General features: G+C 37.8%; 1 protein-coding gene and 1 pseudogene across 2 annotated transcripts; both read right to left on the reverse strand.

The window, feature by feature from the left end:
- Positions 1–481: 481 nt before the first annotated feature.
- On the reverse strand, positions 482–1514 carry LOC104613409 (N-terminal acetyltransferase A complex catalytic subunit NAA10 pseudogene; annotated as a pseudogene). Its single transcript, XR_016078628.1, has one exon. The product of XR_016078628.1 is annotated as an N-terminal acetyltransferase A complex catalytic subunit NAA10 pseudogene (transcript).
- A 1468-nt stretch (positions 1515–2982) lies between these two features.
- Positions 2983–27298, reverse strand: LOC104613410 (F-box family protein with WD40/YVTN repeat doamin). Its single transcript, XM_010281205.3, has 9 exons — positions 27033–27298; positions 24584–24784; positions 21447–21501; positions 19929–20027; positions 12932–13035; positions 8693–8782; positions 6233–6372; positions 4340–4424; positions 2983–3737 (listed from the first exon to the last, which is right to left on the reverse strand). The coding sequence occupies exons 1-9, from the start codon at positions 27170–27172 to the stop codon at positions 3371–3373; spliced, it is 1281 nt and encodes a 426-aa protein (XP_010279507.1). The 5' UTR covers positions 27173–27298; the 3' UTR covers positions 2983–3370.
- Positions 27299–27409: the final 111 nt, after the last annotated feature.

Here is a 27409-nt window from a genome sequence, read left to right on the forward strand (position 1 = left end):
GTGTTTATGATCCTGATAGAAGCATAACACATCTTTGAGTAGGACCACAAAGCTATTGTTAAGGAAAACTGAGGAGACAGGTGTCATTCAAATGGTTGACAAAAGTTCCAGATAAGAAAGTATTCTAAGGAGCCAAATTAAATCGAGAAGAAAGTTCGGGAGAAAGGTTCTATCGAAATTTTTTAACAGAAATTCCAAAGAAACATGTCAAGGAGAAAACTAATGTAATTGCACATAATGGAATCAGATCATAGATTTAGAGACAGTATTTACAAAAGCACTAATTTGGATAAGCCGTTACAATAACCAATATAATGTTTAACCAGAACATTAGATTGGCATAATAGCTATTCACATAAAACAGCCACCCAAAATCTAAACTAATTTACATGCTTAGTATCACTAGTCCTGACCTCAAGTTCAAATTCATATTCCAAAACAGAACAACACTTGAATCAACTGATGGAAGGATTTCTCCATGTAATATAAAATTGCTGCCTCTATAACTACTCTCCACTTACAATTTCAGTCAAGGTTCAGAAATATGAAGAAAATGTCAATAGTAAAGAACAAATTGACAAAATACATAAATAGCATTACCGAGAAAATGCAATGACATGGATTCTCAAAAGAATTGTTCACCAGAATACCCAGTTTGCATTACATAGCATGCCCATTTGAATTACTACTTCGATGTTAAATAATAAAACCAAGATAATTGGCAATCTTCTGAAGTAGATTTATCCATAGAATACTAAAATACAAGATATTACCTCATTAGCATTTTCAAAATCATAAATGCCCCAAACCCCAGTTCTCCAAATCCTAATTACCTCCGCCATCATCCAGCTGTATTAGCTTTTGCCTCCTCACTCTTAGCCTCGCCCGAGCAACAGCCCCCATGATGGTGATGATGATGATGATGATGATGATGATGATGATGGTGTTGATTCTGCTTTCCCTTGAGCTGCTTCCTCATATCGTAAGCATCCTCTCCGTCAGCATAGTACTTGGCCTCAACGTCATGAATCTTATACCCAAGCGTCTCGGTATACAAATTGAACGCAGCACGATTGCTCTTGCGGACATGAAGCGACACGTACTCGGCACCGAAGACCTGCTCCATGGCGTTCTGGGCAGCGGTCATGAGCTTGGTGGCGAGGCCAAGCTTGCGGTGAGTACGAAGAACGGCAAGAGAGGTGATGTGGCCATGGCACTCGGTGCTCTCCTCCTCCATCTTGGCCAGAACGTAGCCGACGATGCGGCCGCCGTAGTCTTCGGCGACGTAGAGGAGCTGAGGCCAGGAAAGGATGTGATAGAAGTAATACTTCATCTGGTAATTCTCAGGGAGGCAAAGAAGGTTGCAGGCCTGCATCGCGAGAAGGTCGTCGATGGTGGCCTTTCTGATGCAAACCATGATTTCTGGAACCCGGGTTGCGGTTAGGGTTTCGCTTGTTCTTCTTCCTCTGGTGCTTTGCTCTGCTTCCGCAGCTACAGTAGCGGCAAGTGGAAGGTGTCAGAAACTTGTGGTTAAATATTGACCTCATCTTGGGCTTGGGCCTCAGCCTTGGGTGTCGTGTTGGTGTTTGTACAATTGTACCTAGTACCCAAGACCAAGAGAACCAACAGTGGTGCATGAGTATGACAATGAAATCAAGGGACACAATATAATGATGGGCCACTAGATTTCAGGCCCAATCCAAGGGAGGAGGCTTCTAACTTGGAATATCGAAGAGCAACAAAAAGTTCAAAAACATATGGCAAAATCAAGAATAAAACATATAGCACTGATGACATTTCTCCTGTCGCAGTAGTTCCTACAAACCCTGCAACAGGCTTGTTTACTCTTTCTTCTTTGGTATCTCTATACGTTCAAATGTAACTATTTACTAAATTTAAAGTCTTTTAACCCTTCAGCTTCATACATCTTATTTATGCCTTTATTTCCTTCATACATCAATATCTATATCTCTCATTATCTGAGAAAATCGATGCTTTCTGCCCTACAACCTCATTGAATCTCTTAAAAAAAATGTAATTTCTTGAAACTTCCAACACTTGACAGAATGGAATGGTGGAACAGGATCCATTTAGTCAATTCCATACAATCCAGCAGACGAGGCTCAGATGTTGATTATGATGAGGCTGCATTTCTTGATTCTATATGAAACACCAAAATAATTGAAAGGTCATTATCCTATGTTGGTCCCAGGTAGCTGAGATCATTGGAGGGGTGAATAGGATAAACCCTAAGTCCAGGGTTAAGAATGGCCCGGTGCATTTACCAAAGTGCTACATTCTATAGTCTCCCCTAAAATCACTCTAACAAGTAACAAGTAAGAACTGAGTGAACATAAATGAAAATATTTGGGATTCCATCTTCTAAGCTCCAACAAATCAATATGAAGAGATTCTAGAACCACCCCCAAATTTTAATCAAAAGGTAACCTTGTCTCTCATTCAGGGAGGCATGTATCCTTTTTTTCAATTTTCTTTTTTATGCCAATTCTTTCCCAGTAGTTCCCATATTTTGATATGTAAATAACTGATATTTATCAATTTATGACTTCTACTTTAACAGAACAGATCGTGCCAATAGCCTTGGTAAAAAGACTTGAATATACCCTAAGATTTCTTAAATTGACTTAAAACATATCTTGAGCTTGAGGTGGCCCCCATTGGACTTAAACATACCCTCCACAAGGTTCAAAATATCGATACACCCCTTCCACCATATTGGGGTGTATCGATACTACACGCACGTCAATTTTTTTTGTTTTATTTATTTTTTTTTAATAAGGGAGAAGGGTAGGTTTAACCGTTTAAGTATTATTTAACATTTAAAACAGTTCATTCAAACCTCAGGGTATGTTTTAGATCTTTTACCCTCAACAAAATTGCAGACATCACCAAATTCAAAAGGATGAAAATTGTCTGCCAACCATAATCAAGTGCACCTTTCAGGAACATGTAGGCATACCATTTTTCCATCAATATCTATTGATTTTTCATGATTTTCTGATTGCCCCTCTTGTCATGGAAGAACACCGTGTCGGACCCATTGTTAGTTGGATCCGCTAAAATACACACACATTCAATCACATTTATAATGTACAGATTCCAATTGAACAAGTACTCCCAAACGATGAACAAATAAATAAATACAAAAAAAACCATGCAGATTGCCTTACTAAGATCTCTGCTAACCACTCATCCATGGAAATCAGGCAAAAATCTCTTGAGCGCAAGTTTTGCCTAGATTCTGAACGGATGCGAGAGCCAGATGTTAGATGTATTGGTCATTTGGTCTCCAGCATCTCTTCAATGGAATACCGAAAGACATTTCAAGGCAAAAATGAAATTTCCCCAGCTACTTGTTGAATTTCCACATCCTGATAAGCTTACCATTGTGTGTGGTTACAACCTTCTTCATCCCAACAGCCAAGCATGTAATGGGAGGTCGACTGAGTTTAGGAATGCTGTCAATTTGGATGTCTTCTGAAAGTTTTCTGACTCTCTTCTTTTCGATGATGCCATATCTCTTTTCAGCAGAACCTGATTTTCCGGTTTCTTCGTTCATCACATAGCTGGAAAGAAGCTGACCAGTGTCTTGGTTTAGAATACGTAGCACACCATCTATCCCACCAACAACCAGTGCCGTTTTATCACTCTGCAAATGTTGCATGGAATACACAACGTTTGGACCGACTCTTGTTTGCCATAGAGGCTTCATAGTCCTGGAAAATAATTCATGTCCGAGACAAGAAAAAAAAAGACATACAAATCAGTATCATTCAGACCCAGTGGAAATCATGCTTCATAAAGGGCTTGTGATTTTGTGCACCAAGTGGGTGAGGCAGGTACCATGACTGAAAAATATATAAGATGCTCAAAACTTGTCAAAGTTGGCAAGTATGTAGATGCGTTAAAAACACAATATCTTCTCTTTCACATATAATCCCTTTAGCCAACCATGTCATCCACCACATTAGCTTTTATAGGACTGAATTTCAGAAGGAAATTACACCGATAGGACTCCCAGAGAGAAGGCGACTGGAAACCCATAACCCAAAACAGGCATATTATCCAAACCCAAAAACAATCACCAAAACTACATGAAAAAAGGAAAAAAAAAAAAAAAAAACAATTTCACTAGTGTTACATTAAAAAAAAAAGATAGGCAGGGATATGCTTAATGCTAACTGCATACTGAACAAGAAATTGTCAAATTTTAATGTGAATAAGATATCATTGGCACCAGAAACATCTTTTTTTTTTGATAAATAGCACCAGAAACATCTTTCATGCAATAGCTTGGTAAAAAGATTTATTTTCATACCTGAGGTCCCAACAATGTGAACATCCAGAAGTTGATCCGGCAAATACTAAATGTGAGCGCGGGTTAAAACATAGGCTCTTTATGCCTGTTATGAAAAAGTATCAAATTTAAGGAAATAATAACTTATAAAGTACATCACAATTTTGAAAAATAATCATAATTATGATGTTTCTTTTGGAATTTAATGTTATTGTATTAAGATTAAAAATAGTTAAGGGAGCACATGATATATTACTGTTAAAATATCAGCTAATGTCCAAACGAAAGTTATGTTAACTTTGGCATCATGTTGTCACTATTTCACCTGCTCTGATATTTTGTTCCCTTAACATCCTTCTAATCTAAATTGAAAGGGCTGATCTTAGCTCCCTAATATCATTTGGCATGTGAAAAAGCAACCACGGGCCTTTGCTTAACATTTTCTCAATCCAATGGTGTTTCCACTTCCCAGTGTAACCTTGTACAACTAAAAATGTGAACATTAAGCTTAGATTAGCATGCACAACTAATACACAACCTCAGTTGCATCTGCATATAATCAGAAAAGAGGCTCTATGCTACCACATATAATCAGAAAAGAGGAGGCCTAACATTTCCATTGTACTATTCATCAAGTCACTATTGCCAATGCCACTAAGGCTGTGTTTGGTTACAGTGCAAATTTATTTGCATTAGTATAAAAGCATGGGAGTGCAAATGAAAAAAAATGGAAATTCTCATTCAACTTTGTTTTGGGTTTTAGTTTATTCTGCTTCCTGTCTTAATTTACTTTATTTGTACTGCAATCAAACAAAATAAGCTAAAATTTAAAACAAAAATAGGTCAGAATTTACACTCAAATCATTTGCACTGCCATAATTTTGCATCAGTACAAATATATTTGCATTGCAAGCAAATACAGCCTAAGTTCCAGAGATGCCAACACTTCATATGATCAAGCTAAAGGTTTCCTCTTAATAGAGTTAAAAGAGGCATCATTTGATGCATCAAATATGGATAAGCAAAAAATCTACCCATAAATAATTTAAAAAAGAAAGACACCGTTCATTGAGAGTTTCTGTCTAAAAGATAAGGACAGCAATACTATCCTATCCCCTTTTCCAAGTCCAGTGGGAGTTGGTGGTTCTACAAGGGCTGAGATACTGGCTGCAGTAAAAGGAATACAGGTTGCCAACAAACTAGGAGTAAAAAATTTGATAGTCAAGGGAGACTCTAAGGTGGTAGTGGGCTGGCTGTCGAATCCAGATATAGTGTTCTGGGGATACAGGGATCTTCTCAAGAAAGTTAAGTGGTTTGCAAGGAACATGTCAGTCAGTTTTCAGTGGGTTAGCAGATCGGAAAATGCTATGACTGATTCTTTGGCTAAACAAGGGGTCGCAAGGGATGAATTATTTTGGGCCTACCTTATGATTGTATCCTGTTAAGAGTATGGTTATCTTCTCATCTCTACAGGGAGGTAACATCTCGTGCCTCCTCTTAAGGTGAATGTATACTTCCTACTTTTAATAATAAAATCATTATTCATTTATCAAAAAAAAAAAGTTTCTGTCTAGCATTCCATTAACATACTCTTCATCAAGCCTGCAAGTTATATCTACTCAACCTACCAGAGTAGGCTTGAAAGAATTAGATCACTATTTCATTTACATGTTCTGCCATTAGGAAGTCAAAAACCATCCCTTTCCCAAAAGCAATCACAACAGGAAAAATACAACAAAAGAAGGCATAAAGATATTCACACAAATACTGAAAAGGGAAAAAGGCATGTCACAAGCATCACCGTAACCTTAGAAAAACATATTGAAGAAGAAAAGTAAAATAAGAAATAACTGCACTTCTGCCAACAAATTGAATCTCTAGATATTGTTTATAGATCAAGCATATGAAGATAACCTGTGCAATCAGTTGACTTTAAAGAAGCTACCCGTTGATCAGATGAAAGGCCTGCCATTGTTATACTGCCAAGAGAAGAGCCACTAAGAATCATCTGATTATCAGTTAGAGCCAAGCATGTTACAGGCCCAGAACGCATCCTACATGCATGAAAGCAATGCAAACAATGAACCAGAGGGTTAGTGAGAACAATAACCAACACCATGAAGATCCACTGAATATGTATGTGATATCAACAATTCAGCATCATTAAGTTAAACAAGCATTAGGCCAACTATAAGGGGGTTCCACTCTATTGAAATAACCAATCATACTTATAAGAAAGGCAAAGTGCATTACTTTTAAAAAAGAGGACATGATAAAAGACTTTCTTAAAGACATCATATGACCAATCACTAAACTTTTAACATATCCCATACCTGACAATCTTTTATTTGCATAGTTGATTCTATCTTTAGACTGTGTCTAGACCATAAGATGGTTGACAATCAATTTTGGTGAATACCTATACATACCATTTCCTTATCCCCTGCTTCATGTTTTATTACTGTGTTTTGGTTCAAGGTCATCTAATGATATGACATTGATTGGAGTTGATCCTTCCTACACATTGTTTTATGATAAAAAATAATTTAACAAGCCCCTAATAAACTCCTAAAGGATCTGCCATGGGCATCTGCAAGTTAAATTTAGAAGGATCTGCCATTTGTTCTCTTTGGAATTTGAAAACCTTTTTTGTATCTCCAAATGAAAAAATGGTCTAATTTGCTTTGTATTTTCCTTTGTACAGCTACTGGTTGTACTTGTTTTTTTTCTAATGAAATGATACCTAATCTCTTCTCAAAAAAAATAAAAAAGAAGAAAATCTTAAAGAATATTTGCATATGCACAACTTCCATCACCATCATATGTAATCCTAGCTATATCATATAGAAGATAAGATTAGATGCAAACTCATTATAAAAAGAAGTTAAATGTTTGGCTTCTCTGTCTAGTTCTCTCTATTGGAATGACACTCAAACAGTCAATCATAGTAAGAAAATCCATGAACACTTGTGATTCTTCTCTTGTCAGAGTAATTTATAGGATAGCACATCAGCTCTGATGCAATGTACTTTTTCTTTGATGTGCCTCACACCACTTTTTTAGAACGGGTATACTATACTCCACAGCCCTGTTTTACAAAAAGATTACCATATACAAAAAAGTGTTAATGCTATCCTTAACCAACTTGTTTACAGAGAGCCAACAACACATTTCGCCCACAATTTTCTGAGGAACTGAATCAGTAGAGCTATTTTATTCTTGAATATTCTTGCATTTCAATTGATCAAAAAAAAAATCTTGTGCTTCTCTCTTGCTAAATGCACCAAAGGGTTGCTGCTGGAGCCATGTTGGATGATCCTCCTATACTTAACCTTTCACAAACTCCATTACCAATTCTGGACAGAAAATTTTTGCCTCAAAAAGCTTCCAAATTTTGGACTATACCTCGGCAGAAAAACTGCAATGTAGCAAATGATTCAGACTCCACTTGTTACTCACATAGTATACAGTTTGTGGAAGCCAATTGCATACCCTTCCTTACCAAGTTATCCCTAATAAGGATTCTGTTTAGGTATGCAGTCCAAAGTAAAAAAAAGCTACCTTTGTAGGCACATTCTTGCACCAAACAATCTTGACTGGGATTCATTACACCTCCAACCAAGAAATGAAATTATAGAAGGATTTAACTGAATTTTTTCCAGATTTCCCACTCTCACATTCTTCTGTCATACCTTAGTCCTTACAATAACTCACGCTATTTATTTAGAAAATATCATGTTAATTTTTTTGATGAGTTCAACAAATATGATATTAATCATCCAATTGGCATCCAAGAATAGTGAAGCAAAAAAAAGGGAGAGGAAAAAAACACTAGGAAACATCAACTAGCTTCAGGTCAGCCACTCATTAAGTACTTATAGAACAAGATGAAGGCTGTAAAAGCATTCCAGTGGAGAATATCTGAAGTAACTGATATGAAAGCTTGTAATGTCAAGATAATAGACATGTAAGGTGAACATACACTAGGATGATCTGATGCAGCATTTTTTGGACATTGACAGAACTAAAATAATCTTGGTTTCAAAATCATTGGGAGTGCAAATTTGTAAGTCATTCTGGTAATTTCATAGAAGTCACAAACAATAAACAAGTACTTGGTTACTTGAGAGAGAGAGAGAGAGAGAGGACAAGGCGCAATCCATATCCATCATAACCATACATCAAGACAAAGAAAAATAAGGAATTATATACAAGACTTAAACAAGAAGGATCCAGCCAAACAAAATTCTTTGTTATTGATTAAATAAAAAGTAAAGCATCCATATGTAACTGTCAATTTGACAACTAATGCAATAAACATCCACTTTAATTACTAATACCAGGTTGATGAGTAGCATAGGTTATCATCTGTACCTAATAATGTGAGAACATTGTCTACTGTACATGTCAAATATGCGAACTGTTCCATCCTCGCAACCAACCACAGCCTCTGGATCAATGTAGCTGCATATAAATATTATGGTCATTTTGGCTGAAGCAGAAAAGATGCACAATACTTCAAAATGGTGGATGATATTTTTTTTTTCTTTTCTTTGTTGGTAAAAAATGAAAGTTTAATAACTCTCATGGTCATGGATCCTGATTTGTCTTCTCATGCTAGGATGTGCACTCATAATTTAATGATGGATATAGCACTGAACAGAATGGAATGACAAAACAGGATTCATGTAGCCACCCAAATAATTGGGTCAAGGGTTAGATGATGATGATGATGTTGAGACCATTCCAAAACATTGAATGATTGGATCTTTCAAAACATGTGTAGTGAGATATGCAGCCATGTCACCTTTTCCAAAAAATCTTTCATCCACATGTTTCCTTAAAAGCTAGCTATAGGGGCATCTTCCAGGGAGAGTTGTTATGACCACTTCTATTCACATGCATGAAGGAAGCTCTAAGCAGATTGACAAGAAAAGTAGGAGGTTTCATTGATGGTTTCTTGATCAAAGAGGGGGTAGTTAAAATTTACATTATTACAATTTGCATATGGCACTTTTTTTTAGTTGTGCTTCACAGGAGTAGTTCCTTTACGGCTTTACCTCTGGTGTGTCCTAAGGTGGTCCAAGGTGCTGTCTGACCTATGTATAAATTTATCAAACATTGAAGTGATGCCAGTTGAGGAGGTAGAAGATATTGCTGATTTAGCAATTGCTTTGGGATATAAGGTATGTTTGCTTCCATCTAAGTATTTGGGTCTGCTGCTCCATGCTAAATACACATTTAAAACCATTTGGGAATGTAGTAGTACTTCGGGGAAGGCTAAATAGCTTTGATTCAAAACACATTAGAAAAACCTACCCATATTTTTTAATTGTCTTTTCCATTATTTGATAAAAAAAAAATTGTCTTTTCCATTATGGTATCAGAGGAAAACAAATTGGAACAGCCTCAAAAGGGGTTCTCTATGGAAGAGATGGATAAATGATGCCAAGTTCCATTTGGTAGATTAGGAAAAGGTGTTCTAATCTGCTGGATGCCTGGACTCGTGGCACCTCAAGATGGCTAACTCTGCCCAGGTAGGCTTCAGCATTTCAATAGAGAACCTGATAGCCTATGGAGAAGGATAACTGAGGAAAACTTCTGCACCAAAAATCCAAATTTGGACCCAGGTATTGTAGCTACATCCTATGGGTGTTTAGTGTAGGAAGGAGTTGAAAGAATGCATTAATTAAAAAGAAGCATGTATAACAAGAGGTTGTGAGATTACAAATCAGTTAGAAGAAATGAATAAATGAGCACAGCCCCTGCTATCTCACCCCTAATCATAGTTTATTACATTTAGCTCAATACAATTGTTGCCTAGTAAACCCTTGTTTAGCTAACCCACTAGCCAAACTGTTGGCTGACCTGTGTACCCATTGTATTTTCAACTGCATGTCTCTAGAAATCCAATCAAAGCATCTTATTTCATTCCTGTAATTCCAGTTTGCTGTAGTGATCTTTGATAACCAGCTTATAATCACTTTTGAATCTCCTTCAATGACCAACATGTCAATCCCCATTTCCTTTGCCTTTTGCACCCCAACCACTGCTGCTCTTAGCTCCCCCCTGATTGAATCTCCTTCACCTATTGGACCTGTGTACAAAGCAAGCATAATCCCATTCTCTTATTAATCCCCCTATCCCAGATGGTGCTGGGTTCCCACACTGCTTCCATCAAAGTTCAACTTCTTCCATCCCCTAGCTGGTGGTGGCCACTTCTTTTTCAGCTTTGGTTTCTTAAAAGAGGAGGTTAAAATTGCACTCTAATTTTGAAGAAATCATCCATGGTGAAGTCTGAAAACAAATCCAATTTTTTTACCCAATGTGCAACCTTCAGTGCGATACTTTCAATAATAGCCTCTTTACTTCTTTCCTTGCAAGAATATGTGGGAGTCCCCAGTCCCTATAAAAAAGTTTTCTTCATGGTATGGAGTGTGGGTAGCAGCCTTGAGAAAATGTCTCACAAGAAACAAGTATGCACAATGTGGTATAAGTATCACATCTATTATTTTTTTCCCATGAGTTTTTGTCTCCTTTTTAACATAAGCTACTGTTGAGTGTTGCCCAAGAACTTTAGTAGACAAGCTAGCAACTTGGAAGTTAAGCAGATTAAACAAGAAAGGTAAAGTTGCCTGAAGCATATTCCTGTTATAATCTGATGATATGAACTGAAAGAAATGCAAGGACCTTCTATGACAATCAGCTTTAGAAGAGGAAATTCTTTTTTCTTTTTTTTATTTTATTTTTTTGATAGATAACAGAAAAGATCTCATTAAGAGAAACACATAACTGCTCAATAGAGAACAGCAGGCCTGCAAAGTACAGAGTAGAAGGAACCAAAGAACTACAAAAAAAGCCACAAACAGAAACTTTACAAAGTACAGCTTGGGCCTGGGCAACCCCGATCTAACACCTCTTTCCCCACCCCTGCTTTTGCTAATGAATCTACCAGCATATTTGAACTTCTAGGAACCCAATTGAATGAGGCATTCAACAAGGTCCAAGTTACAACTGCCACCCTCACCAACTGCCTAAACTCCCACGGTAGATGATCTTGTGCTTTTATCCAACAAATCACAGTTTCACAGTCTCCCTCTACTATCACATCTCTCCACCCCTGCTGCTGCATCAGTTTTAAACCTTGAATCAACACTAATAATCCTGCACTTAACCTTAACGAATTACCCTGTCCTGCTGGACCTGTAAATCTGAGGATAATATTGCCACACTGATCTCTTACAACACCCCCCCCCCACACACACACACACACATACAAGAAGGCCTTGGGTTCCCAAGGCAATACCAATCAAAGTTTGAACTTAATTAAACCTGCTTCAGGAGGATACCAATCCATCAATCTCTGTTGTTTGCTAATCTGGAATCCATCCACTGTTTTCCATCCTCTTAACAAGTCAATGATGGACACTCCCTTAAATTCCTTCGTCACTAGTACCCAATGTGCCACCCTTGCCAATGTAATCTCTAACACCTCTTCAACTGATTTATTTTTCTCCTCCAATAATCTTGCATTCCTTTCACACCACAACCCCCACAGAAGAGGAAATTCTTAGGAAAGCAATGGAAACAGAATTCTCCTGGCAATCAGTTCAAAATGATTTCAGGATGTTCCACACAACCTATATTTCTCTCATGTTAAACTATTTGTCCAAAGATAGAATACTTTTTGCTTTTTTTTTCTAAAAAGTATATACTTCTTTTTTTTATCAGGGATAAAGATCCTCTGTACAGCCACTGACCACCACAAGCTGCACCTCTATATTCTGCACATTTTTGGTGGAATGCATTTTACTTTATTTTTCAAAAATATAATCAACATTAAGACTGTCAATGGATTGGATTTTAATCCATTCCAATCCAACTCAAATCTCAAAACTAGTAACTTCAGATGCAGATATCTGTTAAGGATTTAATGGATCGAATTGGATTGAAGTAAACAAATCCTTTTCTAGTTGGATTAGTTTGGATATATCCCAGTCCAGTGACTCCAGTGCAATAAAAATCCAATCCAACTTCCTTTGCTCTGTCATATTTGGAATGAATGGTTTCCAGCTAGATATCATGGCCAACATGGTATATGTTACATCATGACTCCAGCTAGATATCATGGTGGTAATTGGCAAGTGGTAATCAGTTCATATGAACATGGTTTTCCTGCGAGACATACTTGAACTATCTTTAATCATTAATTATTACCTAAAAGTTAATTTCCAACCAATTTATAGATAATGAATTGGATTGGATCTCAAATTTCAGGTGTCAGATGGGATTGGATTTGGATATTATGAATTGGATTGTTATTGGTTTAGAACCGAATTGGACCAAATTTGATCCACTGACAGCTCAGCAGAATTCATACTTTTATGTGTACATTATCCTTTTTTATTGGTAATTACTTATACATTATCCTTCAGTTAATTCAGGTACATATCCAAGAATATTGTTTTATTCCATAATATTTTTAGCCTCAAACAATAACTGAATAAAAGGTAATGCACTATATTAAATTATGAGCAATAAATATGAAATTAATTCCAAAAAATTAACAATAAAACATTTTTCTATGAATTATGGAATCATTTGACAACAAACCGCATGCATAACCCCCTTGAAAATGTTCCTTCACGTGCAGGAAATATACTTCTTTCCCCATGACGCCTCCAGATGCATACACGAGTTCCAACCAGCCCAACAATCTATATATAAGATAGAGAACTTTAAGACTGTGGATCTTAAGATAAAATATAAAGGTTAACCTTTCTAAAACTCTTGATTTGATGATCATCAAGAAGAAAAACATATGGGCCATTCATACAAGTTGATATGTGTCAAAAGAGTATAAGCTTGCATACATCAGGAATGCATTTAAATTTTAACTTATAGGCTATGTTATCCAAATATGGCAAGGATACAGATGGGCGTAGTGTCGGATACATAATTTATACTAAAATTCAAAGTCTCCAATATGGCATAACATCCTAACACAAGTATCATAGATTATAGCTATTCAAGATTAAGAAGCTGAGCTTATCACATAATTATGAATCATGTTATACATAAAGCACACCATAGAAATAAGCCATCTAGTTGACCAAAAGAAAATTATTATAATAGTCCAACATACCGCGTGCAAACTCCTCAAATTATGTAGACATGGACTCAGTTTACAGCTATCTCTGTTATCTTACCATAAAAATGAAATAAATCCCCCCAAAAACCAAAAAAAAAAGTTTATTAATGACAAAAAGATCTAGTTGTATATGGTTTCTTATTTAAAACAGCATTCAGATTAATAAGTACACTGTAATCTGAAGAGCTATACTCGAAGTAGCAAGGAAGAGAAGAGAACCACAGAACTGAAGAGAATGTCGAACTGTACTATCCAGTCGACCAGTCCTTTATTTATAGATGAATATAGTACAAGGTACAAGAAATTACTGAGATGCCCCTGATTAGTGATGGGACACCCAGATGGCTTAAATCATTAAACAGGATTAGGCCCATTAACACAAGCCTAGTTACAAGATAAGTTAAACATAAGAATGGGCTAATAAGAACTCTTATCAGCCGAACATCACTCTAACATTCTAACACTCCCCCTCAAGCTAAGCATGAATATCAATCATGTTTAGCTTGCCAAGTATGTCCCTGAACTTCGTTGATGCCAGCCCTTTAGTTAATACATCTGCAATCTGCATCTCTGATGGAGTATAAGGCACACAGAGTTCTCCTGAAATAATTCTCTCTCTGACAAAGTGTCGATCAATTTCAATATGTTTTGTCCTGTCATGCTGCACAGGATTGTTGGCAATGTTGATAGCAGCTTTATTATCACAATACAGCTTGAGAGGACCCTCAGTCTTGATACCAAGCTCATTAAGGAGAGTCCTGAGCCATAAGAGTTCAGCAACCCCGTGTGCCATAGCCCAGTATTCTACTTCTGTACTTGATCTAGCCACAACATTCTGCTTCTTACTACACCATGTGACTAGGTTTCCTCCCAAGAATGTACAGTAACCTGAGGTTGATTTTCTGTCTCCAACGGACCCAGCCCAATCAGCACCAGTGTAGGCTTCAATTTCAAGTCTGTTGTTTTTTCTGAATAGAATTCCTTTCCCTAGGCAAGTCTTCAAGTATCTGAGGATTCTTTCCACTGCTCTCATATGAGGGGTCTTTGGTGAGTGCATGAATTGACTGACAACATGCACTGCATAGGCAATGTCTGGCCGAGTAAGGGATAAGTATATCAGTTTTCCTACCAACTTTTGGTACCTTTCCTTATCACAGTATTCCTCACCCATTGATTCTTGTAATCCATGGCTTGGTTCTATTGGAGTGTCTGCTGGCCTGCACCCCATCATGCCTGTTTCCTCTAGGAGATCTAGCACATACTTTCTTTGACATATGTAGATTCCTTCTCTTGATCTAGCAACTTCAATTCCAAGAAAGTATCTTAGATTTCCCAGGTCTTTGATCTCAAATTCTGAAGCTAAGAACTCCTTCAGCCTCTTCATCTCTTTCACATCATTTCCAGTAATCACCATATCATCCACATACACAATGAGTGTTGTAAGTTTGTCATCCTGTCTCCTTGTAAACAATGTATGATCTGCACTGCTCTAAGTATACCCTACTTCTTCATGGCCAAACAAAGTCTTTCAAACCATGCCCGGGGAGATTGCTTCAAACCATATAATGCTTTCCTTAGTTTACATACCTTCTTTCCAACATCATATCCAGGTGGGGGTTCCATGAATACCTCTTCATGAAGATCACCATTTAGGAAGGCATTCTTCACATCCAGCTGATGAAGTTCCCAAGAGAATTTTGCTGCTAGTGACAGTAGAACCCTGATTGTGTTGAGCTTTGCTACTGGGGCAAAGGTTTCCTTGTAGTCAATTCCTTCCTTTTGTGTAAATCCCTTTGCCACAAGTCTGGCCTTGTACCTCTCAATTGACCCATCTTCCCTGTGCTTTACTGTGAATACCCACTTGCACCCAACAGTGCCTTTCCCTTCTAGCAGGTCCACCAATTCCCATGTCCTTGCTTTCATTAGGGCTTTCATCTCCTCATTCATGGCTTCTTTCCACCTTGGATCAGATGCCGCCTCTGAATACCTGGAAGGGACACATACAGAGGAAAGAGCAGACACAAAGGAATGATAGGCAGGGGATAAGTGTGAGTAAGAAACATAATCGGCTATGGGATGCCGAGTGGTACGAGAACGAACAGGCTTACGGAGAGCAATAGGAAGATCCAAATCTGAATTGAATGAATCAGAATTACCTTGGATTGCAGAGACAGATTGATCTGAGTTCAACTGGTTGCAATCATGAGGTTGAGGGGCCTTCTTCCTTCTACTGTATGTAAGTATCTCTTTCTCTTGTTTACTGGAACCTTCAGAAGCATCAGCCGAATCTGGAGAAGCAACTGGCACAGTGGAAGTCTCACTAGGTTGACCCGGAATGTTACAGCTAGTAGTAGTGGAAGGTGATGAAATGGGAACAAAAAAGAAGGGAGAATGAGAATCCTCTTCCAACCCACTATTCTCCCCCAGAAGAGGATTCTGAGAAGACTAGAAATAGGGTTGAGACTCAAAAAAGACTACATCCCTGGTGACATAATTTTTCTTGGAGACAGGATCATAACACTTATACCCCTTCTACGTAGGAGAGTACCCCAAAAATATTCCCTTTGTAGCCTTAGGATCCAGTTTGGTCTTCTTTGGATCTTTCACATGTATGAAGCATGTACAACCAAAAACCCGCGGGGGAAGAGGAAATTCTGGAAGAGTGGGACACAAAACAGAGAAAGGGGTCTTCATACCCAGTACCTTAGATGGCATCCGATTTATCAGGTATGATGCAGTGAGAACAGCTTGAGACCAATATTGCTTGGGCACATTGTGCTGGAAAAGAAGGGCTCGAGCTGTCTCCAATAGATGCCTATTCTTGCGCTCAGCGACCCCATTTTGCTAAGGGGTGTAAGCACATGATGATTGATGTAACATGCCTGCATCTTCCATGAATGAGTTCAGGGATCTTTCAAAGTATTCAGCTGCATTGTCTGAACGGAATTGCTTGATCTTTTTATCAAATTGTGTTTCAACCATCTTGCAAAACATCATAGTTATCCGAGGAACTTCTTCACATCCTTTCAACAGATAAATCCAAGTGCACCGAGAATAATGGTCAATAAAACTGATAAAGTAACGGAAGCCATCAATGGAAACAATGGGTGAAGGACCCCAAACATCAGAATGAACCAAATCAAAAGGGGCTTGAATTTCATTACTAGAAATTTGATATATTGATCTACATTGTTTTGACATTTGACACACATCACAAATTAAACTCTGACTCGGAATGCCCTTACATAATTCGGGAAACAACATTGCTAAGGAAGAAAAGGACAAATGACCTAGCCTAGCATGCCACAAGTGCAGCCTAGCTATTGACTCCACACTTTCCGGACTAGTAGTAGAAGCTTGTAAGGCTGAGCTGGCATCTTCATCAAAATAGTAGAGGCCCCCATACTCATGACCACTCCCAATCGTTCTCCTCGTCAATCTGTCCTAGAAGACACAATGAGAAGGAAAGAAAGTTATACTGCAGTTCAAGTTTTTTGTAAGCTTTGAAACAGACAACAGATTTGAAGTAAGACTAGGAACATGTATGACTGATTTAAGAGAGAGATCCTTGCTTAGGTCAACCACCCCCTCTCATCTTATCCTGGCCAGACAACAAATGATATGTGGAGAATAAGGAGGACATATGTGTCATATGGTCAGTGGCTCCGGAATCAATCACCCAAGAGGTAGAATTAATGGAACTAGATGCACTAAATGCAGAGGCTGTACCTGATTTGGCAAGTGAGGTGGAAGCTAAAGAATTGTTCTTCAGACGGGCTAATGCCCGACTGAGAACCTCTACCTCACTAGCTGTGAAGCCCAAAGTACTTGGTCCAGAGGAGTCGGCAGCCTGCCTTGCGGTGGAAGATGACACTGTCTGAATACTCTGTGAGTTGTCACTACTGTTGTTAGTGGCAAGATTCCCACTTGCTGTGTGGCCCTTATGTTGCCTTTTGTCCTTTCTCAGAGCAGCTGGCTTCAGATGAGGGTATAGGACCCAACATTTCTCCTTTGTGTGTTGCTGAATGTTCTCCAGGTAGTTCTATTGACTGTGTCTGGGAGTCAACTTGCATCTCCTTTCTCCTTACTTCTTCATTCCTCACTAGGTAGTAGACATGGTGAAGCTCAGGTAATTCATCTCTCCCTAGAATCTGTGACCTTATACCTTCATATACAGGGTCAAGACCCGCCAGAAAGTTGAAGGCTCTGCCCTCCTCAATCTGCTTATCATGCCTCCCCTTATCATTAGCATTTTCCCAATCCAAAATCAAATGGTGATCAAGCTCTTCCCAGAGGCCTTCCAGTGTTGCAAAGTAGGTTGCCACGGACATATCTCCTTGCCTTAGGGTTGCAATGTCTTGGTTCAGCCTGTAGATTCTAGCATTGTTCTTTTTCTGGCCATATGTCTTAGATACTTTCTCCCAAATTTTAGCAGCTGTGGGGAAGTGATGAACAGTTCTGGCCACCCTAGGAGTCATAGAGGCCAGCAACCAAGACATGACTGTGGCATTTTCCTTGCGCCACACGGTGTATTCAGGACTGCCAATTTCTGGTTGTTTCTTGTCTCCATCCAAATAGCCTGTGAGCTCACGAGAGGTAATGAACAGCATTGCTGAGACAGACCACTCTCTGAAGTTATACTCATCTAGCAGCACACTTGTAATCTGCAAGCTGTGCAGATTAGGGTTTTCCAGGTTTGAGGACCTTGTAACAGGTCTGTTATCTCTACAGGAAACTTCACCGGATAGTGAGGACAGCCCGACTTCAGTCCAAGAGTTGTTCACAGTGCTGTAGGTGGTTCTGTTTAGGACTGGCCGAAGTGGTCACAGTGTTCACAGTGCTAGTAGAAGTGTTCACAGTTCGGGTACTGTGCAGTGCTGTTTAGGACTGGCTGAAGTAGCAAATACAGGGCTGTAACTGAACCAGTTCACAGTGCTAGTAACTGAAGTTACTTCAATTAGGGCTTGTTCTGCAACCTGAAGTAACTGTGCAGTGCAGTAACTGAAGTTCACAAAGTAGGACTAATAACCGACCTGAAGAGAATCTGTAACTGAAGTTACCACAGTTCTGCCCAAGTCTTGTTGGGGCACAAAGCTGCAACTGTAGAGAAGGCTAAGTCTTTATCACTTGTTCTGCGCAAGTCTTGCTGGAGCACGAAGCTGCAACTGTAGAGGAAGCTCTCCCCCTTTCGGCTAGTGCTAGGACTGCTGAAATCAGTCCTCAACTAGATCTGTCCTATACAGACCTCTCTTAGTAGCCCAATAGCTACTATTTGCTGGAGATAATCTAGTAGGACATCTACTTCTGGGTCTTACTTCCCTTGAGTCCTATAACCAAGAGAAACCCTAGGTTCGAACTTGCTTTATTCTCTTACACTCCTAGGTCTTCACTGCAGCAACCCAGAAAAGGAAGAGAGAAGATGAAAAGACAGCAAGAGAAGAGAGTGCGCCTGCTGAAACCAGGAAGGAGCTAATGCTCTGATACCATGTAATCTAAAGAGCTATACTCGAAGTAGCAAGGAAGAGAAGAGAACCACAGAACTGAAGAGAATGTCGAACTGTACTATCCAGTCGACCAGTCCTTTATTTATAGATGAATATAGTACAAGGTACAAGAAATTACTGAGATGCCCCTGATTAGTGATGGGACACCCAGATGACTTAAATCATTAAACAGGATTAGGCCCATTAACACAAGCCCAGTTACAAGATAAGTTAAACATAAGAATGGGCTAATAAGAACTCTTATCAGCCGAACATCACTCTAACATTCTAACACAAATGTGGAAATAAAAGCATGATTTCATGATTCTAACCACCATTTGCAAGAAGCATTTTGTTACCTTCACAAACTCCTAAAAAGCATGGTGTTGTGACTGTCAACCCAATGAATCATTCTTGCAGACTAAGGACCATACTTGCCAGGGCCAAAATGATAGGACCTTCCAGAAGTTTGTATTGGAGGAATCCTATGTATTTTACTTTTTGTTGTTGTTCTTATATTAGCTGCTATGGTGGCCATAATATTGTAATCAAGGATAATATAACTACATATAACCAAAAGAGTAGGCCCTTAAAGGAATGAACCCCCATACATCACAACCCCAACAAAAATGGGTGATCCATCAACTAAGGAACTGATGACTCTTGTTCTTCTTTTTCTATTTTTATTCTTTAGTTTTTAGTTTTTCTTTTGAGCAAAAAGTATCTTATACCATAATGCACAACATGCAAGTATCCATTGAAATATACATACAATTAATCAGCTTAGGGGAAAAAGGCATATATCATATATGCCAGTCTTGTTAATTTATGTCATGCTAATCAGAAGATATCATGTACAAAACTATGTGTAATACCATAATCAAACATCAGTATCACATTCAGAAGAAAAGATACAACGCCATATCAGCATATGCTCATCTTCTTGGACAAGAAATTCATTCTATTTCAATATTACCTTATTTTCATCAAAACCAAAATCAACCAAATGGCCCACATCTGGAACAGAATATTCTTCCAAACATTTATAGCTTTTAGATGACCAAATGCGCATAACCTAGCATCATTTTAATCAAAATAAGTAAGAGTTGGACAATATGGCATCTCCAATTAAGGAAGAAACAAAAAAGGGATTATCCCAGGTAGCAATTAACATTTCAAAATCATCTCAGGGATAATTACATTATGAAACACATTAGACAAACTAAATTCTTGAAAAAAGGTAACTATCATTTCATCAAAAGAAGATGGGATGTACATGAGAAGATGTACAACAAACAGGAGTAAAAAACCTGGAACCCACCCAGGAAACTACAAGCGCCGTGGGCATTCAAAAGAATGTCTGAAATACTTCTTTCCCAATTAAACCATATCATCTTCAGATGGAAACCATGAGCCAATTAGCTAAAAAGAAAAGTCAAGTAGAACTACATACTATGCTCCATTTTCTTGGACATTTTGGTTTACAAAGTGTAGAATGATCCTTATTGTTGTTAGGACTGTCTTTTCTAATAAGTTGTAACTAGGGGTACTTGTACTTCTGTAATTTTCTCTTATGTTTAAACACCCTAATATATAAGTCAGTTTGGGAACTGCCACTGACAACTTTTGCCAAAATATTCTTTCTTCTCTGCTGTTATTTCTCTCCTCTCTTCTCTTACAACCTAGACTTGTTATAGTAGAATATAAATATTGATATGCATCAACTGATACATACTGGTTTCTGCTCAAAGAGATAAAATATACAATGGAGTATTAGGATGCCACAAAATTCCTCGGTTTTAATCAGTATAAATGGTATTGTAACATCTCTATATCCTGTTCAGCATACTCAAGTATTAATAGTACAGTATCATTGCCCATCAATTATTTTCCCTTTTCTGCCGCTATAAACTCACAGTATCAATGATCTGAAGTCACTTCGGATCACCACCCCATTAGAATAGGATCAGAAATTTTTCTAAATAGTCCCATTCCCTTTAAATTTGAAAATATGTGGTTGACTCACCCAGATTTTGTTCGCAGAGTCAAGGAGTGGTAGAAGGAGGACCTAAGGGGGGTCAGGTGGGAGGGAATCAAATTCTCACCAAATCCAAAATTCCTCAAAACCTCCAAAAGGAAAGACCAATCCACTAAATCATACACCTTTTCCAAATGAAGTTTGCACACCAACCCTTTCTTTCTATTTCTGTAATCCTCCAAGCTCTTATTGGCTATTAGGATTTGATCAAGGATTTGCCTATCCCCAACAAAGGCTCCTTGATTCAAGGATATTAAGGAACGAAGCACTTCTCTAATTCTTCAAGTAAGAACCTTGGCCATTATCTTGTAGAGACTATTCACCAAATTGATGGGTCTAAATTAACTTGGATGAACTGCATCTGGATTCTTAGGAATAAGAGCAATAAAGGAAAGGATATCAAATACACAAACACAATCCCAGGATGAAGACATAGTTTAAAGAAAAACCCCATACCTTGTCCCTGCCACCAGTAAGAATCAAGCCCATCTTCATCCGGCACTGATGAACACTAAATAGAAACAAAGCTAGCATAAATGAGTAAGATCAACATATCAGAATACACAAGACAAATAGATAAGTCAAGTCAATATGGTACCAAAAGAAAATTGGCAGTATTGTACACCTTGTCATAGGCATATGATATAAGTATGCCAATGCTTATGTTTAGCAAGAAGTTGATACGTCATGTTCATGTAACATCCAACTTAAACCATTTGTATACATCTCTAACTGTTTCTTAGGTATACCAGTTTTTTTTTTCTTTTTTGATCATTTACATCCGTCTTTTCTTCCATGCATAATTTCTTTTGTTAAAATGCATACTAGATGAACCAACTCAGTATAGAGACACATCTTTTTATATTTTTAGTATAGACACAAATATGAAAATCTATAAATTATACTCTATAGACATATCTCATATTGGGTTTTCCAAAGTGACCATGTCATAACAACATGTAGCAGTATCTACACTGATCCATCTTACATATATAGGAACTAGTTAATAATTTAAGCTATCATCATTAAATGTTTTAATTATACAAGAATTCTTGTTTAGTAATGTTAATGTAGATTTGCATATCTTGCTTCATGTTAAACCGCATATAGACCACACATCATGCAACAACCATTAAACTAAGAAATGAAAAATGAAATGGATAAAGAAAGGAGAAATTCATAATACGACATCAAGACAACTACAGAAACTTACAAAGAAACATAAGGATGAAATTGGCAAGACAATCCGACAGGGATATTAAAATGGCAAATGGCTTGACCAAGTTCAAATATGTTATGTATAAATTATTTCATTTCCACGTATTTAATATATATAAACTATTTAGAAAAGCATAGAAATATCATCATTAGTGCATCCCCACACAAATCAATTTGATCTAAAGGAGTGAAAAATTTATCTTTTCATCCCTAAGCTAATTGTTCCATCACTAGGAGCCCAGGATTGATTCTCCACCCTAAAGTTCTGAAACTGCAATTTCCCTAGTTGTGGGGGTGTCTCACTAGTTATAGGCCCTATACCCCTAGACCTCACAATTAATAATAGGGATCACACCCCTTTACCTACAAGCTATTAGGTTGTTATAAGTAAGATGTTTAGATCTCATAGAAATGTGCCTAGACCAAATGGAAAATAAGTATAGATTTCACATTGCATGACCATCCTAGAAATCTATATTATATGAAATGCTTCAAAATGGACCATACCCATGTTGGAGACATGTGACCATCAACACCATCAAAAAAATCAAGGGACTTAAGGAGACTCTTCTATTTGTCAAGTCAATAATATGTAAAGAACTTCACACTCAGGGGCTAAAATTCAGGCATTAATCTGTCCATAATACCCAATAATTTAGTGTAATAAACTAGATATTATTCTAATTCTTTATGTTGCTTTTGACCTTTTGTTGATCTATGCCTCTACTTAGTTTGTTTTATTTTTTTGGTAATAAAATAAAATTTATTAAAATAAAAAAGAAAATAGATAAATTATACGGAGAAGTACAGACAGGCCCAATGCAGATTTCTGATTTCCACTGCAGAGCTATAAACATTCAAAATGCCAAAAACCCCCCACTCTACAAACCATTTCCCGCCTGTGAATTGGCATCAATTCCAAGCTGGCACCCACCCCAACTGTACTTCGGGCCTAAAAATTCTGACCCTGGGCTGAACCGTCATTCTCTCTAAATTATACAAGGAAGGTGACCAGAGATCACCTGTCAGAAAAGAAAAACTCCAGCCCCCACCCACCTCACCCTGACAACAAACAGTCAACCCAGGAAAACATAACAAAGTCAAAACTCCCACCCAACAAAAATATTAAAACAACCACAACAAAACAGATGAAACTCCAAGAAAAAACAACCCCAATTTGAACAAAAATCCCACTTCCATAAACCCAAAAAGCAACAATGAACCAGACAAACCACCAACCACCCAAAAAAGGCAGACCATGAGCTCTCTACTTCTTTTTCACAATCCTCCTAGGCTTCAGCAACTTCCTATTTGGCCCAATCCCAAATGAACCTTTTTTTCGGGTCTATCAGAAACATTTAAAACCAAGACATCTCGGTGCTTCCTCCTTCTAAATCTGTTAACTACTAGGGAGGTCTCCCTAATCAACTTTACGTCCTTAAATTCCTCATTAATTCTTTCCAGTTCTAACACTGAATTCTTCTCAAAAATGGCTTGCATCAGAGAACTCATTCTTTTTCCCGACAGATTTGATCAAACTAGACAATCTCTGATCATCATGACTTCTGCAATTGAGTAATTCTCTTCAGAGCCAACCTCATTTTCCATAACTGGCATAGGATGTTTTTCTTCCAACTCTCTGAGCATCTTCCTAATGCAACCCTCACCCCTAGGATAATTAAACCCAAATATATACAAACTTCAGCTTCTACATTCACAATCTTTTCCAGATCAATTGATTTTTCAATTTCATGTGTTTCATCCAAAGCAATCTCCTTGCCACTTGAAACACCATCATTTTCTTCCTCCTCTTCTCCTCTTTCTCTTCTACAGCTGCATTCTCATTCTGCTCTAGAACTGGAAATATTCTGTAATTTCTTTTTCTTTCTCTTTTGGAATTCTTTGAACAAGGACCTACTGTGTTCTTTTCTTCTTCCTCTAACTTCCCACTTTCGAGCCCTTCAAGCTCAACCTTTTGCTTTCCCCCATGAAACACCTCTTTATTTTCTCATTATCTTAGTTATCTTTTCCACTTGTCGATACAATATCTCCATCGACTGTACCACAAACAGGTTCTTCAAGCACCACCAGATCCTCCTACTTGGTCTGTTTTCTTTCCCAATAATTATTTCACAATCCATATAACAAAAAACTAAAATTAAACTATACCAGCTTGGGCTTGTTGAATCTGACACCCATACCCCTGTCAGATTCAGACACTTATACCTATGTCCACATAATAAAGCCAGCAATAATTGCAAATATTAAGCATAGACCTTATCAGAATAATACATATGGTTAGCACATTATAGACCTTGTATCACACACTAATAAGATTAAAAAGAGATATGACAATCAAGTGTCAATGAAAGTACCCAACAGAATGACCCTTCCATTGATCAATGCAAACAGAACCATCCCGCAGGGACAATCTATGCTGCTCCATAGCAAGACCCTCATAGTACATCTTCCATGATGTTTCAGAAAAATCTGATATATCAGGAAGGCATGCAGAACCTCTTTGCTGCTTGTAATATTGCTTTTTCCACAAATTACATTTATGGATGACATTATACCTGAGAAAAGGAAATGACACATATAAAGATCTTAGGGCAATGAACAAAAAAGAAAAAGCTAGAGGATGTCATCTTTAAAAGAAAAGAAAGAAACAACCAAATTTCCTTTAAATTGATTTAATTACAATTTTAGAAGCTACTGAAATTTCCTGTGCGAAATGAAAAATAAGTATCTCATATTTCCAGCTCCAGACATGGGTAGAAGTAGTAAGAGATGATTTAAGCACTAATAGTTTAACAGTGGATATGGTTTTAAATAGAATGGATTGGCGAAACAGTATTTACGTAGCCGACCCCATATAGTTGGGATAAGGCATGGATGATGATGATGATGATGATCTTTCCAGCTCCAGGAGTTAAATAAGCTCCCAAAGAACTAGTATTAACCAGTTTAAACCAGTGAACTAAGTGAATTCTCCTGTTCACTTATGTATCTCAATCTATGACTTTAATCTTTTAAGAAAGTTGTCATTTGAAGAATGCAGTATACTACTGAGCCCAATCGCAGTTCACTTGGATCCAAGTTTTAGTTGATAGGAGGATCTCAAATCAGTTGGCCATAATATATCTGCAAAATAAACAGCAAACTATATGGTAACATAGCCTTGCTATGTTTGGAAAAATCCAAAAAGCTGTTAATGTATTATTTTTGTTGATTAGGACCAAAATACTTCTAATTTAAGATTTACTAGGAGTTTATCTGATTCCATTCTGCAAATCAAAGGTAGCTGTTGGGCTTATTTAAGACTGATATGAAAAGCCTATCCAAGAACAGAAATGTAAAAGTCCTTTTTTAGGAATTTATAGCTTGTTCTTCTTGGAAAGTTCACTTAGGTTGCAGCATGAGGATTAGACCCAGAAGTGGGCTTCCTTAATTAACTTTGGATTCTCCTTTTCATTTTAAACACCTTAGTAATTATTTTCTAACCTGAAACAACCACAAAGTTCTCAAATTAGCAAAAGTCTTAATCAATTTTTCCAAAAGCATTCATTTAATTAAGCAGAAAAATAAGCAAATCTATTCATTGCATTAATAAAACAATCCTTCTTGGACATTACTCCGAATTAACATTTTTTTTTGATAGATAAAAATTCAATTGATTTCATTAGAAACAAATGATAAATAGTTCGTTACAAGCATCCCAATATGAGGTGCGAGGTGCAGCCTCACTCATTAATACAGAAACATCATAAAGTTACAATTGGGCCCAGTACAACTGTTCCCTAGTTACCCCTTGTTTAGCTAGAGAATCACCAAAAGCATTTGCCTCCCTCCCCACCCATTGTATAGTTACCTCCATCTGCTGAGTTAACCATTTGAATTTATTCATTTCATTTCTGTAAACCCAGATCATTGAATCTGGGTATTCTAGCCAACCCACCACCACCTTGGAGTCCCCTTCTATCACCAACTTTTCCAATCCTAACTCTCTTGCAATCTGTACACCTTGTAGGGCTGCGTACAATTCTGCCTTTAAGGAGTCTCCATTCCCCACTGGTCCTGAGAATAGTGCTCTTAAGTTTCCTTCCTTGTCTCTGATGACCCCTCCTATTCCAGCTGGGCCTGGGTTGCCTTGACTATTCCCATCGAAGTTTAATTTCAGAAATCCTTCAATGGGAGGAGCCCAAGCCAACCTTACCTTAACCTTCTGCAATGAGCTAGAAGCCACTAAAGGCCAATTCCTCCAAATATCATAAAACGTGAAATTTTTTAATAGTTCCACCGTTTGTAGCAGTGTATAACCTTAGTCATTACACACTCCACAAGTTGTCGTTTGCTCCTTTCTTTCTCTTGGAAGATTCTGGCATTTCTCTCTTCCCACAATGTCCATACCACTGCTGCTCTAGTGTACCTCCACATTACTCTTTCCCTCTTCTTCGGTAAAGCAAAGGTAGATGGGTCAAACAGCATTACTCCGAATTAACATTCCAACTCCGCTTGAAATTTAATCGATCCCAAAGCTATTTAACAGTAGTGTAAAACACAGAAAAATTTTGAATTTTTACAAGTACTATCCAACTCAATTTGAAAATTAAGTCCCCTTTGGATATCAGAATACTTCTTTTCAATATCTAGTTATCTACAAAATCAAGAACTCGGGAGTTCATTTTTTTCCTAGGATTCATACTCCTCTGTGACCTACTTATATGTCTACAGTGAAGAAAGAAAAGGAAACATTTAAATTCGATTATTAATTGGAACTTTGGAAGTAAGAAAGGCATGATAGGTAGGTAGAGAAAGACAAACCAGGATGTGCAGACAGCGGAGCAGCGAGCGAGATCGAACCAGTCGAGAAATGCGAAGATCAAACAGAGAATATCGGAGTCAAGAGACTGAATGGAAGTCCGTGAGCTCCTTTTCGTAGAAAACGGCCGGTTGGCTTCCATCGGTATCTTCCGGCCGAGCGGAAAGAGAAAAGCTAGAACACATGTACGCCCCTTTGTGCTTCCATGGTTACGTTGTCTGATGACACCTAAGATTGTGCGCGGCTTGTCGAACTCTCATAGGATATAGCCATGGCTCGTTAACCAAAAATTTTCGCTCCTTTCGTAGAGGAGGAAATGCTCCTCTTCACGTGAGGAAACGGATAACGTGACGTGGTTGTAATATCCACCGTTGAAAGG

This window comes from Nelumbo nucifera, chromosome 7 (genome assembly GCF_055504915.1).
Source record: "Nelumbo nucifera cultivar China Antique chromosome 7, China Antique-T2T, whole genome shotgun sequence".
Lineage (NCBI taxonomy): Eukaryota > Viridiplantae > Streptophyta > Magnoliopsida > Proteales > Nelumbonaceae > Nelumbo > Nelumbo nucifera.

Bases quoted from the DNA above. Each gene is read 5' to 3' on its own strand.
- LOC104613410 (XM_010281205.3), bottom strand. From the start codon at position 27,172: ATGGAAGCCAACCGGCCGTTTTCTACGAAAAGGAGCTCACGGACTTCC. The intron at 24,785-27,032 runs GTTTGTCTTTCT...TCCTTTTCTCAG, and splicing joins TCCGCTGTCTGCACATCCTG to GTATAATGTCATCCATAAAT. The intron at 3,738-4,339 runs GTATGAAAATAA...ATTATTTTCCAG, and splicing joins TCACATTGTTGGGACCTCAG to GACTATGAAGCCTCTATGGC.